This window comes from Ceratosolen solmsi, unplaced genomic scaffold (assembly GCF_000503995.2).
Source record: "Ceratosolen solmsi marchali unplaced genomic scaffold, CerSol_1.0 scaffold10, whole genome shotgun sequence".
Classification (NCBI taxonomy): Eukaryota; Metazoa; Arthropoda; class Insecta; order Hymenoptera; family Agaonidae; genus Ceratosolen; species Ceratosolen solmsi.
In genome coordinates this window covers 18,114,617-18,131,627 of record NW_011948412.1, presented here as the reverse complement: position 1 = coordinate 18,131,627, position 17,011 = coordinate 18,114,617, and the positions used below count along the sequence as shown (strand labels likewise).

General features: G+C 27.2%; 1 protein-coding gene across 1 annotated transcript; it reads right to left on the bottom strand.

Moving 5' to 3' along the window:
• Positions 1–12,642: 12,642 nt before the first annotated feature.
• Positions 12,643–13,647, bottom strand: LOC105365607 (uncharacterized). Its single transcript, XM_011503825.1, has 2 exons — positions 13,434–13,647; positions 12,643–13,379 (listed from the first exon to the last, which is right to left on the bottom strand). Exons 1-2 carry the CDS (start codon positions 13,645–13,647, stop codon positions 12,643–12,645), a joined length of 951 nt encoding a protein of 316 aa, XP_011502127.1.
• Between the last annotated feature and the right edge of the window lie 3,364 nt (positions 13,648–17,011).

Genomic DNA, 17,011 nt, shown 5'->3' with positions numbered 1-17,011 from the left:
TTCAAATAAAAATATACGTAATTAGAAAATTATAATTTTAACTAGTGTATTATTTATTGCAATCGTTGGCATTACCTGGATAATAACTTATTAAATTAACATAAAAAACTACATTCTTAGAACAGATTATTAATATACTACGGCAATGCCGAAGATTTCGTACGAATATCCTAATGAAATTTAACTTTCATTGAAATCGGAAAACCATTTCTTCGACATTTGAAACTAAGCGTGTGCTTCGAGCCGAAAACTTCGTGATGCACAAATGAACGTAGCACAAAAATCATACTTGGTCTTAACCATTTTTCAAGTATACACTGGTATAAAATTTGCGCTAATGCCATTTAAGTTCTCTCTTTCCAGAACTTTCTCTAAGAACGTTTCTAGTTATAATATAGGGGTTATAAAAGACTGGATGCATTATTCCGTTCTATTTGTACAAGGCTGTAGTCACAAACACAAACACCGTCAACTAATAGTGCTTTATAACACCAGTTTATTGTACAAATATTAAAATTATAAAATATTCAAATATTTCGCTAATACGTGTTTTATACTGTAAGTCCTTTGAACCATTATTAAAGAATTTTGCAGTTATATTATTTCATTATTTATCATATTAATTGTAAATAAAAAATTTTTGGCAATAATTGATGAATATATTAGAATTATTAGGCATACACATAATATTTACAATAATTATTTTTAAGTTATAGTTAATAAATATTGTAATTATAAATCTTTATCTAATTAAATTAATACATAAAATTAATTTTAATTTTTTAAGGGTATTCTCTAAAATTAGAATATTAATTTTCGTTTAATTTTTTTATCACTGTATTACAATTCAAAACATTTCATTAATAATTGTAATATTATAAAACATTACGGTAATTGATTGATTATAATTAAAATTCATCAAAGTGTTCATAATGTTAATCTATGTCATTTATAATATTTATATATATTGGGAAGTATTACATTTAAAATAATAAATAATAATACATATAGGCTTTTATTCATAGTTTTTACCTGTATCTTTGCATGTAATTTACATCATAAACCTCGATATGCTTCATGAAAAAATATTAATGTAATCTATGTAATGAAGTAAATGTATTAATAATGATTATTATATTGATATAAAACAAGAATATAAAATTACAAAAATAAATTCAATATTTTCTACCTAAGAACTAAATAAAGTAAAATTACTAAAGTAAAAATTGCTTAAGCTGCTTCAAATCCGTAAGTGTCAAATTACGTAATGATAACGGTAAATTGTGCGTGTGATTAAAGGTAGACGCGCGCATGGGAATCTGATGCGGGCTAAACTTGTTATATACAGGAATTTTATTGGGATGGATAAGGGGAGGAATGGTTCAAATTATTGCTAATTACTTTAATAAAGACAGATTGATAGGACAATATGGTATATATAAATAGATATTAAATATTAAATGTATATTATACATTTAACAAAATTTAAATGCCCCATGTTAAGGTATAATAAAATAAAGTTCAACATCCAAAATTATAACCAAATGTATTCTATTTCTAGAGATTCAAATTTAACTTTATTTTCCTCGTATCAAAATTATTTAGACACTTTTACTTATTCAATAGTACGAAAACAAAAAGAAGCAAAGATGGGGTATTATCGAAAGCATGTTGGTGAACTAATGCTATAAACTAACGATTATAAACACTATTGGAAATACAAATATAAAATAATTATTTATAAAATTTAATTCATATTTGCATGAACTTGACAGATATAATAATAACAATGAAAGTATAAATGTATAGGTAGAGTACAAAGGCGATAAAGATAATTCTTATTAGAATTAAAATCACATATTGGTGGCATATATAACAATTTGCTATAATTTATATTTGTTAAAAGAAATAAATTGTAATCATTCTGAACAATACTATTAATCCAATAATTGTATTTTTTACATTATAGTAGACAATTAAAAATAATTGAATATTAAGAGTGCAACAGATTTCAGTTGCAAGCGATAAAAATAACATAATATTTTCATTAGATTGATAAGTCTCTATTATTAAAGGAATCATATGATATACTAAGATTATTATTAATATTATTGTTATTATTATTATTATTATCATTATTATTATTTCTTGTTGTTATTAAAGCTTGAAAAAAAGAATTTAAATTGGATTGGTAAATTAAGATGGTTATATAACTTTAAACTGAACTTAAACTGAACTTTACGCGAAATAATATTTGTTAAATATTGCAATAAATTAAAATATATGTAATTAAAACTTTGTTTGAAAAAGATCTAATTATAAAACTCTACTAAACACATCTGACTTTTTGACACAAACATTCTCTGCTCAACTCAACTTTGCACTCTTTTAAATTTATTCAAATTTTTATAAGTAATATAAATAGTTCCATGTAAAAATATATGAAAATGTCTTATTCCAATTTTACACTCTGTAATCACATTGAAATGTTCAAATAACTACTTAATAAGTTATACAAATACATCATTTTTATAAATTTTTCGAGAAATTTAGATATTATTAAATATTAATCAACTCTCTACAATAATACAAACAATCACGAAATGAAGAACTTTAAATGAGAAGTGAATAGCTCAAAGTGAATCATGAACTTTTAATCAAGAAGTTACACGTATTAAATTATTATGTAATTGTTATGATTGATTATGGTGTTGGTTTGATTATGATATATTATTATATTGATTAGTTATGATATTCGTGGAAACTCTTCAAGTAAGACGATCTTTAACTTAGCCCCATACATCGATCGCCCTGAATAAGTAATATCAGTTTTGCACGCGAATTACTAAATGGAGTCGCGTGATATTGTCTTACTAAGTCATTCGCATCTACATGTTATAAACGATATTTTTATATAAAAACCTATTGTATCATTTAGTTAGGTAATTACGGACCAACTTATATTATCGAAAAATGTAATTTACAAAAACAAATTTATTATAAAACATAAATGTTTATTATAGTTTAAAAATTTTAATTATACTTTAAATATATAATAATAAAATAAAATAAAAAATAAAAGAAATAAAACAAATAAAAAAATAAAATAAAAAAATAAAATAATAAAAATTAAAAATAATAAAAGATACTTTAAAAATTTAATAGAATTATTATTTTTCCAATTTTTTGTTCTTATTGCTTTTCTTACATTTATTATTATGTTTCTAATCAGTATTTAAAGCATCCACAGAAAACAAAATATGTAAATTTCAAAATATTATAATAGGTGAACTTAAAAAAGTGTATAAATTTTAATAAGGCTTAAAAGATATTTATTTTGGAAGACCCATATAATATATTCAATATATGTGATTAATGCCTCGGATTTCTTTAATATTCATGGTCTTAGAAATTTCAATTAATTTAATTAATTAATTAATTAATTAATCGCAAAAGTCTATCTATGTATATTTTCAAAAACAAAAAAAAATAAAATTAAAATAAATCATCAGTTTTAATCATTAATTTATACTCAGTTATTTGGGGTATAAAATCATCATTTACTTGTAAAATATTGATTTTAATTTAAAATTTAATTCAATCTTTTATAATTATTTCATTAAATATATATACAATTTTACATGTTAAACTATGATTTTTCATAAATTAAAATTGCGAAATTGTAAAAAAGATTTTTATTTATATTTACTTAGATCGTATTAAACCATAAAAAGATATAATTGTAATAAGACTTAAGGAGTATTCATTATTAGTTAGAATATCAGTTAATTATTATATAATTATAGTTATTGAAAATATTACCTTTGAAAACTGATCGAAAAATTGCCATTCGTTTTACATATCATCGGTTTATGTTATTAAAATATATAAAGTTTAAGGAATAAATTTTAACGTTTTAAAATTGAATTATTATTAACTTTATCAAAATACATAAAACATTGTATATATATACAATTATATTTGCAGATATTTTAATAATTTTAATAAAAAAATTCCTGACAATCCATTCAGTATTATATGCAATTCTAATTCAATCTTACTTTTTATTTTCAAAAATGCGAGAACAATATTCTTTTCTTTTTCTCTAATGATACCGACTCATACACATTTCTTTTAACCTTGGAACATGTTAAATCTAAAAATTTCAACTGGAATATCCAGGATAAAAGTTCTTGAATCACAATTGTCGCAAACACTGAGAATACTCTAGGCTTAAAACAAATTTAAATATGAAATTAAAGAAGAATATCGTTTTAATACTTTACATGACTATTCAGAATATAGTTTATTTAATCGAATTCCACGTCTAATTTTGAAAGTTTACAATCAATAAAAACGTATCTTACTGAAACTCAAGCCAAAAAAAAAATTAAATGATTAATAAACCTCAAAAATCTTGTTTATACCCTGTTTGATTTTACCAACACGATGAAACAATAAGTAGAAATAAACAAAAAATGAAAGGAAATAGTGGCTGACTAAATGGTATGACTGAGTGGTACTTCCGCATCAGCATTCGCAAATGTTAACCGCGTATGCCGGCAACTGCTAAGCTTACGTGCATTTAAGAACTTGTTGGAGCTCGTATCATTATAAAAATTGAATATATGAAGCAGTTTTATAAATATATTTAACGTATAATCACAAATATATGATCTGCAAACTAATAGATAGATAGAAGCAATATGTTCGGCAAACGAATCGAAAATGTGTATCACCCCAAAGCATCTTGAGATTACAAGACATTAGTTTAGAAATATGTAAAAAAACATTTCAATATTTAGTATAAATGCATGAGACCGACTCATTTCTATTAATTAAAAATATATCGTATCTTATATGTCATATATTAAAGATATGAGAAAGTTTAAATATTGAATTTTTAATAATGAATATTAATAATAGTCTTATAATAATAAATGTCTTATGCATTACATTTGCTTACATTATTCTCAATTATAACTAGGACAATTGTAGATAATAGTCATCTTCTATAAGTAAAGTAAATAAAGGAAAACTTACACAAGAAGAACCATATATTTTTAAAGAAATTTCATGATATTGCTGAAGTTTTGTTATACAATTATAAAGTTTTTTATTGATTGGCTAATTCTTAAATTCAATTAAAATTTATAATAAAAAATTCATACAATTACGAATTTACTTGATCTGATTTATGTCCCGCGACTCTAAATTTCATCATTACATTATTATAAATACGGAGAAAATTAAATTATTCGATTGAAAGAAACATGAATTTCATCAAAAATTTTAATTGTAAAAATAGGTTATTTATAATTTTTATTTATATTAAACTAATTTATTTAAATAAAACCTAAAAAATTTTTAAACATTTCAAATGATTAAATGAAGTTGGTTTTAGTATAATTTTCAATATTATATTTCATTGCTAAAATACAGAAATATTTCTAATTATTACAAATTATTTTTAAAAATTTGAAAACTTTGATCGAAATGTAAAAATTAATATCATATTTATATGTAAAATATTGTCACATATAAATATAATTTGAAAACCCATTATAAAATATGTATTTTCTAGTCAACACATTGCCACATTAGATAAATGGAAATTTTTAACAGAAGCTACTAACAAATAAACTGATCAAAAATAGAGACACGATACCTTTTACACGTCAATGTCTTTTCGATTAACTAGAAATTTTTTTTTAAACATTCACTATAATTAATTGAAATATTCATATTGATAATTAGCGGATTATTAAGGGTTTGGTTAAAGATACAGTTTATGTTTAAATAATACTTTTGGACGATATGTTAATGAAATAAAATATGCAATCTTTTTATATTTAAAGAAAAATAACATAGTAATTTTACGTATTCCAACTACTGCATATATAATAGTACACAATTATAGAATTAACAAATATATTGGTTTAAATTTTTTTTAATTGAATATACTTAACATTGAAATTGAGAGAGACTTTAAATCGAAGAGTATTCAGGAAATTCATAAAATTACTATGAGGCATATATTAAAATTACTTGTAACTCCATTGTAGCACAATTGATCTACTTTTACTTTCTTTTAAATCACTTTCAAGAAACATTCGCAGAGTTTGTATCTACAGAGAATTTGTGAGTGAACTCACGTAATTGCAAATAAAGCTTTACTACACGAGGGCGACAGATTTTTAGAGAAAGAAAAAAGAATGTGAAAAGACGCAATACACAATCTCCAAGTTTAATACCCTGTGCACGAATTGCCTTTAGTAAATTAATTTACATACTAGATCAAAAGTTTCTCACGAACAAATAGATATGTCAGAATACATGCCGTATATTGAAAATAAAATTTATGTATATTGTAAAATAGTATAATAAATTTATTTTTCAAATTGGTGAAAAGTTCATTAATTATACAGGTATGTGATTTTTGTATCAATACGTCTATAATCTGTAATATATAATATATTGTGTAAAATTTATTGTAAATTCAATTTTATTTCAATGTAATGTTTATTGTAAACGGAACATGTAATCGACACATTGTATAATGAAGTATAATTAAAATTTTACTAAAACATGAAAAGATTTTTATTCGCTTTCTGAATGTAACGAGTGTTATAACAAATTATCATCAACCATTGTAACGTCTCGTATAAAAATGACATCTATAAATATAAAACAAAGTTTAATATTTACATTAACCTATATATAATGAACTCAAATAATATTATTTATAAATAAAAAATTAAAAGTTTTTTTAATTAAAAGTTGTTTTCTTTTTAGTAAATAAATTTAAATAATGACATTTTCGGGTAATAGTATCACAGTACATGCAAGAACAAGTAAATTTTAACGGATAAATTAAATATCGTGAATTTTCTATGATTAGTTCCAATTTATTTATCATCATATCCAAAATCATCATAAACTTAGTACGTTAAATCTCTTAAATTTGAAAATTAAGAATAATGATAAATAAAATTATAAAATTTATCTCTAAGCCAACATGTTATAACATCCGTAAAAAAATGAGGTTAAATTGTATAACGAGTTCGATTTTAAGGAAGGAGACTTTTATGAAGGGTATTGTCGAATATAAAGTCACGCGCAATTGAGTCACACATACCAGAAATATTACATTAACGTCATTCCTTGTGTGTTTATCCCAAGTGCGTATCCCTTAACTCTTTGTAAGATATATATATTTTCAGATATAAGATATAAATATATTTTCAGCGACTCGAAAATAGTTTTGATATTGCAAAACATAATACAGGCATTGATATATATTTTTCATGGAACTCTTAATGAGGGCATATTTCAGATGCATTTAGATACAAAAATTATTAAGATATATTTGTGTGGCAGGTAATAATAATTATAAATCATTGGAACTTTATTTACAATGATCTATAGAAAAATAAGAATCAATATTGAAAGTTTTAAATATTTTTATGTCAATATATATTCTTATAACAAGCTATTAATTGTAAAGATATGGTAACATTTTTTATATATAATTAAATAACTAAATTTATTGATTCACACGTACTGATTATAGATTATTGACCAATATTTCAAATTTAATGCTACTGACTCAAACATTTATATAAATTATGACAAAACTACCAGGAATTTAAAATTAAAAAACTAACATTTTTGTACATAACTATTTATTGAAAATAAGTATATTATAATTAGTTCTATGATGCAGATTAAATGTGTTTGTTGATGGTTGTATGTTGACTTTAAATATATCATATATTTCTAAAATTAATAATGTCAAAAGTGTTAATCTGCAAGTAAAAAACAATTGAAAGAATTTTCAAATATTTTTATGGAATGAATATTCGATAAAATAAGAATTTTACAACTTTTAAAATTATAGACTTATTTTTATCATTAAAGATAGATAAATTTAATTAAAAAAAAAGTTATTGTTTTAAACTCCTATGATAGTAAGAGTTTCTATCTTCTACATATAAATACACACTATTATTATTTATTTAAAAAAATTAACATTAATACTACATTATCATCATTCAATAAAGAATTTTCATTTTTTTAACGAAATCTCATTATTTTTAAGTTAAGAATACCAAAAAATTTAGTGCTATTTTGAAATGCATAAAGTACCATTCACAATATGATAATTCACAAATATATCCTTGCACATAAACATTACCGGATGCATTCATTAATAAACACATAAGAACAGACATACATACACGTGTTTCCCAATAATAAATAAACAAAAGAAAAACAAAACACACACGCACACGCATATATGCATGGATAACATAATCGAAACTAGTTTTACTCTGCCATCAACCTTCATGACATCAGTGTAAAGAAAACCTCGTATTAACCTCATGTTTGGGGAACTTCCCACAAAACTAAACCACAATCCCTACAAAGTAACTGAACCCCATCCATACCCTATATACGCACGTACCTAACTGTCGAAATTATACATCGAACCCTGTTTACAGCTATTCTGTGATGCAAATCGACGACCCAACCTTGTTTTTTTTCCTTGTGAATATTCTCTACTTCTCTCTCTCTCTCTCTCTCTCTCTCTCTCTCCCTCTCTCGTCCTTTCTCTTTTTCTATATATATATCTTTAGCTCTTTTTTAGAAGATGTAGTAGGACAATGGTCGATATGGATAGGAACGTAAACAGAGAATGGATAAACAATATTGCATGGTTACGTACATAGGTTTAGAATGGCTTTGTACTGTTTACTTTGGTCTTGTCCTTTCACATATCATTCATTTGAACTCTTAAGTCTGCTCTACAATTATCATAAGAATGAGTGTGCAGGTGTTCCTCATATACATCCATATGTGCATTTAGAATATTATTGTTGCGCTCCTCGTAAGCGAATTTAAAATAGTCCACGATAAAATGAGTCCCTCCTTTCATGGCGTTTTGCGTGCGAAATGTTTCCACCACAATTTTTATGGGGTGTTTGGTTCTGAAGCGTATATAGTTTATTTTATGTACGTACGACGTAATATGACTTTCAAATAATTGTACAAATGTTTTAAAGTATTTTATAAGTTGATTGGATTTAGAAAAGGAGAAAACAAATTTTTTTTTGGCAGAAACTAAATTTTAAAGTAATTAAAATTATCGTATTATTAATATTATTAAAATATTCTATAATGGTCTATTAATTAAACAAAAAATAAATAAAAATTTATAGAAGATATACAATAACTTTTATAAAAATAAGCTACATCACCAGAACGAGTTTTTTTTTTTTTTTTTTAATAAAATATGAAAATATTCGAACTTTCAATAATAAATAGCTTCTGTTATGTGTTTTATGTATTTGCAGCTTAAGAATATATTAAAAATTACTCTGTAACGATAATCATCGGAAATAATAATTTTAGAAGTTGCAATATGATATATAGTTGCAGTGAAATCGAATTTTAGTTAATTTCGGCTAAGACTTGTATGCAAAAACCACATTCAATGCAATGAGATCACATTATATACACTGATTACTACATACGTAATCTTGTATATACTAAAACAGGGGAATAGGAAAATTAAGGTTAATAATTACAAGAAATAATAAATATTTAATGAATAAAACATTGCAATTTTAACATTATTTAGTAATCGTTATTAACGAAGAATGAGAATCCATTCGAATAACTTCCATCTCAAACAGTCTTTTAACAATTGAAATCAGATTTCCTATCATCTATTAGGCGTGCAATAAATAGAAGCAGAGGCTTTCATCTGGTGGATGTATGCATCATTGCACATCAGCTCAGTTGGAATGAAATTTTTGTAAAATATCGAAATTACGAAAACCTCGTGTATCTACAGATTTATCAATAATGTTTTTATCTAAAAATTATAATTTAATAGAAATGTGTTTTTAGAGTTCTAAAATATATTGTTTATTACTTATTCGGTGCAATTATATTTGTAGCATTTAATTTTTTTATACAAAATTTAAAACATTTTAATTTAAATTTCTAAAAATTTTCAGAATTAAAAATATTCGATAATATTAAGATTTCGTTTTTTTGTGTTAACTATAGTAAAAAAAAATTTTCTATGTTCTTTTCGTTTTCCACATGAAAATTCATTGTATTTTTGATTTATTGATTTTGAACCCTACTTCTCAATTTTAAAGAATTAAATATTACGCATATGTAATAAAATACGTAAAATTTAAATGTAAAATAAAAGTGAATCGATATACTTTAACAAAAAATTAAGTACTTTCCATAGATTTATATGATTATGGTTTATTTCAAATCCGATATAAATATAAAATGGAATTTATGTACGTCGGATGAAGTTTAATTTATATTTATAGATAAACTTTCGATTGGCCCAAATAAAATATTAAATACTATTTATATTATAATTATAATTATAATTATATATGTATATGTGGTTATATTCATGTAATAACTAAAATATTATATTGATATTAATATTGATTCGATAGGTTAAAGAAATTATCCTAGAAGTATAGATTGTAATCAATAAAAATAGCATAAAATGCATGGTAATAGGTTAGCAAAATGTAAAGGTTTATATTAACTGATAGGTTTAAACGTCGACCTCGAAGGACTTTAAGCATTTTCTCTCTCGCACTGTTCTTCTTAATACTTTTGTGGTTTCTTTTACAAACTCTGTGACAAAGAGCGGGAAAAATTTTATAAAAATGTAAGAAAGAAGGAAGGCGTTTGGATGCCAGGAACCCGCAGATACATTTATCGTCAATTTTTTTCTATCATCTTCTTCGTCAATACACGATGTACACAATTGGGAGTAAATCGAGTTTCCACTATTGTTCGGCTAGGTAGTCTCGCGAAGAGGAAAACACGTCACTATTTCATTCTTCGACAAGAACGACGATAATGGAAGCTTTCGAAACAAAGACAAAACAGAGAAAGGATTGGGTAAAATCGCACTTCGATTTACAATCTCTAGTGCTTGGCCACACTATCTATTCTGCAAATAATTCTGATGATTTGTTATGTCGAAATAAGCTTTTATACTTTAATTGTCAAGATATACAAAACATGTTTGTACTATAAATACCATGGTGCTTGTGTTTTGTTAGATGATATCATTGAACACAACACCTGAATTATAAGAGTACGAGGCGATAAAGAAAGGGATTTTTTTCAATTTTCGGTTGTCCGAGTGCTCATAACTATAATTTTAGAACTTTTCAAATTAATTGATGATATTTTTCAAGAAAATTATTCACTTTTCATTTAATTTTGCAATTGTTATATTTATACTATTTACTTATTTAAATTACTTTAAATTAAATAACATATTATAATCCGTTATTACACAATACATAAGCTTAAATTATTTGTCTAACCGGATTAAATGTTATTCTACCTTCATTACGCAAGAAAAATTACACTTAACATGACATCCGAATTACCAAATATTAACTAATCGACTTCCAAGTATCAAACACAACAAATTATGATAAGATCACGCGTAACTTGCTCCCCTTCCGTGTCGCAGTTGCCCTCTTTTATACATTCATTACAATGATGCGAACAGAACTAGGTCGACTGGCATAATGAAAGTCGAATAAGATTATATTATACACTCCTCTTGAATGTTATGAAAAGAGAGAGAGAGAGAGAGAGTATAAATACATCACATTTTTCAGCAAACTGAATCGCCGTTGAACAGGACATCAATATTATGAGGAAATTATAAAGTAACTTAAACATTATCATCATTTGGGTAAGTCTCTAGAAATAGGCTAGATTTAATCAAATATACTTTCAAATAAATTAAGCAATATTTGCTAATTTTATAATTCATACAAATGTGTTACTAAATTTTATTTTAACACATTTTAATCATTTATAGCTATTGGAGCATTTTTAATTATTTCTATATTTCTGTATAATAGATATTGAAATCCTTAGTTCACCACATGTTTATAAATTAGTAAATAATATTATGTGGACTAAAAAAAGTTTAAAGGAAATTTAATAAATAGTAACAACGATATTTTAATCTTGTTAAAATTTATTGAAACTCATCGTTAAAAAATATATGTAAACATAAGGTGTGCACACTTTTATCTCAACATGTAATTTTTATCCTTTCAACTTCTTTTTACCATTTTTTTTTTTTGCCTAAAACTTATGCAAGGTCGCGTTGATAGGCATTGCAAAGAGGCTCGCGTTTTCCACATGAACACCTACACCATGATATGTCGCGATATGTCCACATAATGAGCGGAAGCAGTGAATTATTGAACTACTGAAAATAAAGTAAAAGATCAACAAGAGACTCGGCCGAAACCTCTATTTCATAAATGATCGAAGATAGTATTTTTATTATTTTTTATTTTTTTAAAGATGTACGACGATGGTGATTTATGAAGTCGAATAACAAGTAAGCAAAGTTTTTTTATGGTAATATGGTACTTCATTCCCTTTGTCATCTATCCATAAGATTCGTTGCAGTTACCAATCATCTCTGTGAACTTTTATCTGTCTGTACATTTTAGTAATGTCCGTTGAAAATAGAAATTGATGTTTACGTATCCAGATTAAAATGTCGGTTATGTCTGGATTCAAGTTGCGCCCTGCATGCATTAAATCATTAATTTAATATCCAGAGGTCGTTAGGCTTGAACCGTTGAATACTACTCTTAATTTTGTTGTGGCACTGTCTGGCTTGAATACTCCATGATGACGCAAATAGTAATGCGGCGTGTTTGATGAGACTGGGTTGACCTTGGTCAGGTGTTCGAGTTCGATATATTCATTCATAAAGTTTCCATAATGCTCGTGATAATTATCATCCCTTGATAAACGTTTAAATAAACTGATTAAGCATTGATGTGCCTTGTTGTAAGAATTTCCAAGATTGTTTATTAATAGTTTGATTGGGATCCTAACAGTATACATCCCGGTGGAGTCTCTGGAGTAAGTTGCCTTGTAAAATTCTTCGCACCATAGTTCTTCAAGTGTGTATCGGCAATCTAACGTCTTGGGAACTTCTTCTTGTACCCAGAATTTAGTCAATAGTTCGTGTAAGTCTTCTTCCATCATTTGTGTAGTGGTATGAAATGTCACTGTATTTACGTTGTTGGTTGAGTTAGCAGGTCCAATTATAAGCCATCCAAAAATGGTCAATTGAGCTATTGGCATGGATGGTGCACCCTTGATAATATCTGGCCTTATAATTTTCCCATATACATCTGCTCCTAGCACAATGTCGATTGATCTAGGGATAAAATATTCTGGATCTGCTAGAGTGAGATGTTTCAGATGCGGCCAATCAGGTTTAGTGTTAAATGATGGAAGTGTAGTTGTCAAGGATTCGAGTATGTGAGCATAGACTGTAATTGAAAACGTTGGAGAATGAGTAGATATCAAAGTGAGAGATACATAACCTTTACTGAGGATAGATGTTTTTCCACCAATTTCATAAACTTGAACAACGGAGCGCTTTCGAATCAATTGTAATCTATTAATTACTTCTTCAAGAACAAATGTGGTTTCAGATCCAATATCCACTAACAGTCGAGCCCTTATGGTAGCTGTTGGTGACTGAATCTTTACTATTGCAGTGGCCAGCAGCTTGGTAATCATTGGCTGTCTGACCATTAACTCGTCTAGTCAAGTAAAGGGGTTGTCCTCCTCCTTCTCATTTGAAATTGCCAATTGATTGTTGTGTAGTATGGAGTGGTGTCGTTTATTGCACTTGTTGCAACACATCTTACTCATGCAGAAGCCCTTATGACCTTGTAAACAGTTAATACATATATTGTTATTTCTTACAAATGTCCATCTGTTGTCGATCGATAATTCCTTGAAGTAATTGCAATTAAACAAGCGGTGTTCCTTTTTGCAGTATTGACAAGTTTTGTTAAATGAAGTTTTCTCATTATCTTCCCTTGTGCTGGAGTGGAACGCCTTGACTTTCTGTCTCCCCTTGGTTTTTGATTTACTTTGACGTTTTGTTTCCTTCCCTTCAACTCCACAGGCATTTTCTAACGCTGTTACTTGGGCGGCAAAGTAAGTTCTAAGTTAAGCATAGGAAGGATAAATCTTTGAATTTCCTAATGATCTTTCCCATTCAGTTCGTGTTTGCTCATCTTGTTGCTTTATAACCTGATGTACTCCTAGTGCTTCCCATGGGTTTTGTATTTCAAAGAGATTGAGTCCATCAATGATGTCACCCACATAATTTATCATTTCGTCTAATTCGATGGCTGATCTCTTTCTAGATGGAGTGGTTTTCAGCATTTTTTGTAAATGTGGATTAACTGCTAATCTAGGACTATCAAACTTATCTATTAATTTCTTCCATGCTATGTTGAGGGAAGTATTTTGTAATGATAGTCTAGACACCATTTTAAATGCCGGTCCTTCTAAAGTAGAACGCAAGTAATGAAACTTTTGTACATCACTAAACTTACTGCTTTTTAGTACAAGTGATTCAAATAGGTCCTTGAATGATGGCAAAGCCATGTAATCTCTTGAGAATTTGGGAATGGGAATGTCAGGAAGACGGTTTATTTCTTTTGTTCTTCCTTCTGTTCCCGAGGTCTCCTCTGCCTTGTTTACTGTTTTCGGTGACACATTGAGTTCACGACACAATTTTCTAATCTTACTTTCTGCCTCAATGTGGCACTGGATCTCTTCCCCTTGTGCATTTTGTGTGAAATGATCATGAGTGATAAATGTCGATGGCCACGTTGTTTCAATGTACTGATGTTCCTTATTGAACATTTTATGAATTTCATCAATGGCTTCCTTTATGCATATTATTTCATCAATGTCTGCTTCTAAGTGAGAATCAGCATTGCAACTCTTAAGTTCTTCCTTTATCTCCAAGTGAGATTACAAGTGGTCAGGTCCTATGCAATCTAGTCTTGATGAGATCAATTTAACTGTATATTAATTCACAATCGTAGAAAGAACTTCTTATTAAAACTCAGCTAAACGACTTGTCTCTCCGGTCCTCCTCCGTGAGAGTAAGTCGTGACTTATCCTTCAACTGTGATAAGTATTTGGAAAGAGTAAAGAGTAAGTGTCGGTACGTTACATTTTCTATCTTAAATGCTTCACTGGTCCCATTCCACTAGGGACTCCTTCTTCCTTTAATTAACCAATCAGAGTTCGTTTTAAGACAGCACAATAGATTATGCACGCATTCATCTCCATTTCCTTCCGAGCTCATTTCCGAATATGCCAATCAGAGAAGTGTTGGAAGTGGGGAGTTTTTGCTATTGGTCATCTCTTCTTGATTGCTTCTCCCTTCTCTGGGACTTGACTAGATGAAGGGTCCTTATGGGCGTGATCATTTTCGAACGCGACTGACCAGATGTGACTCAGACAGAAAACAATGCAAGTATTGTCTTAATGGGTGTAAGCGCATGTGCGGCTAGTGCAAATTGTCGCACGTTCGGGATTTTTGGGTTGCAATGAATTTAAGAAATGTTTTGTACTCGATTTTTCATGTATCGAGTGATATTCGTTCGGAATCTACTTAAGGATTTTTCCCGGCAATAAATCCATTAGTTCCACTGCGCTGTAAAGCAAAGGCACATTTCACTGGAGTTTTCCAGATGTTTTATGACACTAGTGCGAAATAATTATGAGCAGAAAAGTTTTGAATCCTAATGTGAATTTTACGATGTTGCTTGCCAGATGTTTTATTGTATTGAAAAAGGTTCTCGCATTCTCAAACAATATTAAACTATCCATATCTTCATATTTCTATATATTTTAATGAAATTAATGAAGTATATTGCAAGAAATATATTCATAAAAATAAATATATCTTCCATTTCTTATTTAACAAATTAGAACGCACTTGAACGCGACAATTTTAATGCAGTTCTAAATAATACAAAATAGTCTTGAAATAGATAACTCCTAAACATTTTTAATAGTACATTGTATAATAAATATGTCATCATAGAGTTGCAACGATTTATTGCGCAAAATCTTCATTGAAAGTGAAAAACTAGTGCGCTCAATAACGCTAATAATAAAATAATCTCGATAGGCCTGTGTCTAATCATAAAAGTCAATTGAAAAAACAAACAAAAAAATGAGTAGCCGTAGCGTAAATATATTCATAACCATGTAAGCTCGTAGCAGTCCTGTTATATCCTCGGTGCTCCACCTTTAAAATGTGAAACGATCTGACGCTTACATTTTTCGAACCCACCGAAAGGGGGCATTGCACTTTTATTATGACTACATTATGACTAAAGGTCAATGTACTTTTGTGAAACACCTGCATATTAAATGATTTTAAAGAAAAAATTGAGTTTTCTATGTTTTTAATTTGTAATAGAGAAAGGAACTATGTTATTTTATTTTTTTCTATGATTGTGGTTAACTAGAATGAATAATGAAGGGAAATCAATTTTTTATGAAATTTTAACGATTTTTCCATGCAACGATAAATTTGATTGAATTACGAATTATAGCTTATGAATATCAAAGCAAAAAAGCTAAATAATAAAACATATTGAATAAATTCTATACTTTATTAATTTGATATTTATTTACATCCCTATAGACATTCTCAAGATCATAAGATGTATAAGATCAACCAAAATCAAGCTCATATATTAATAATTTATTATATGAATCATATAATTATGTAGAATATAATTATTTATAAGTTTTAATTTTATCTGCTTATTAAATAATGTAATAATACTATTTTAAAATATTTTAGAATTTAATATGCATAATTGCCGGAATCCTTTAATAAAATTATTATTAAAGCCGTCGGAATCAAGTTTCTTGCATTGATGGAGAACTACTATTGCTGCTAATGTTTAGTATACCAAAACTAGCTACGTAACAGCCGAAGGACATAAGTTTAAGCAACAATGATCAATACTTTTAGTACCGCAATTTGCAAATGTTTACATATGCATTGTATTATGTGCTACCATATAACTGCAATGCAAGTAGACTGCGGTTTAATTTATATTATTATTTC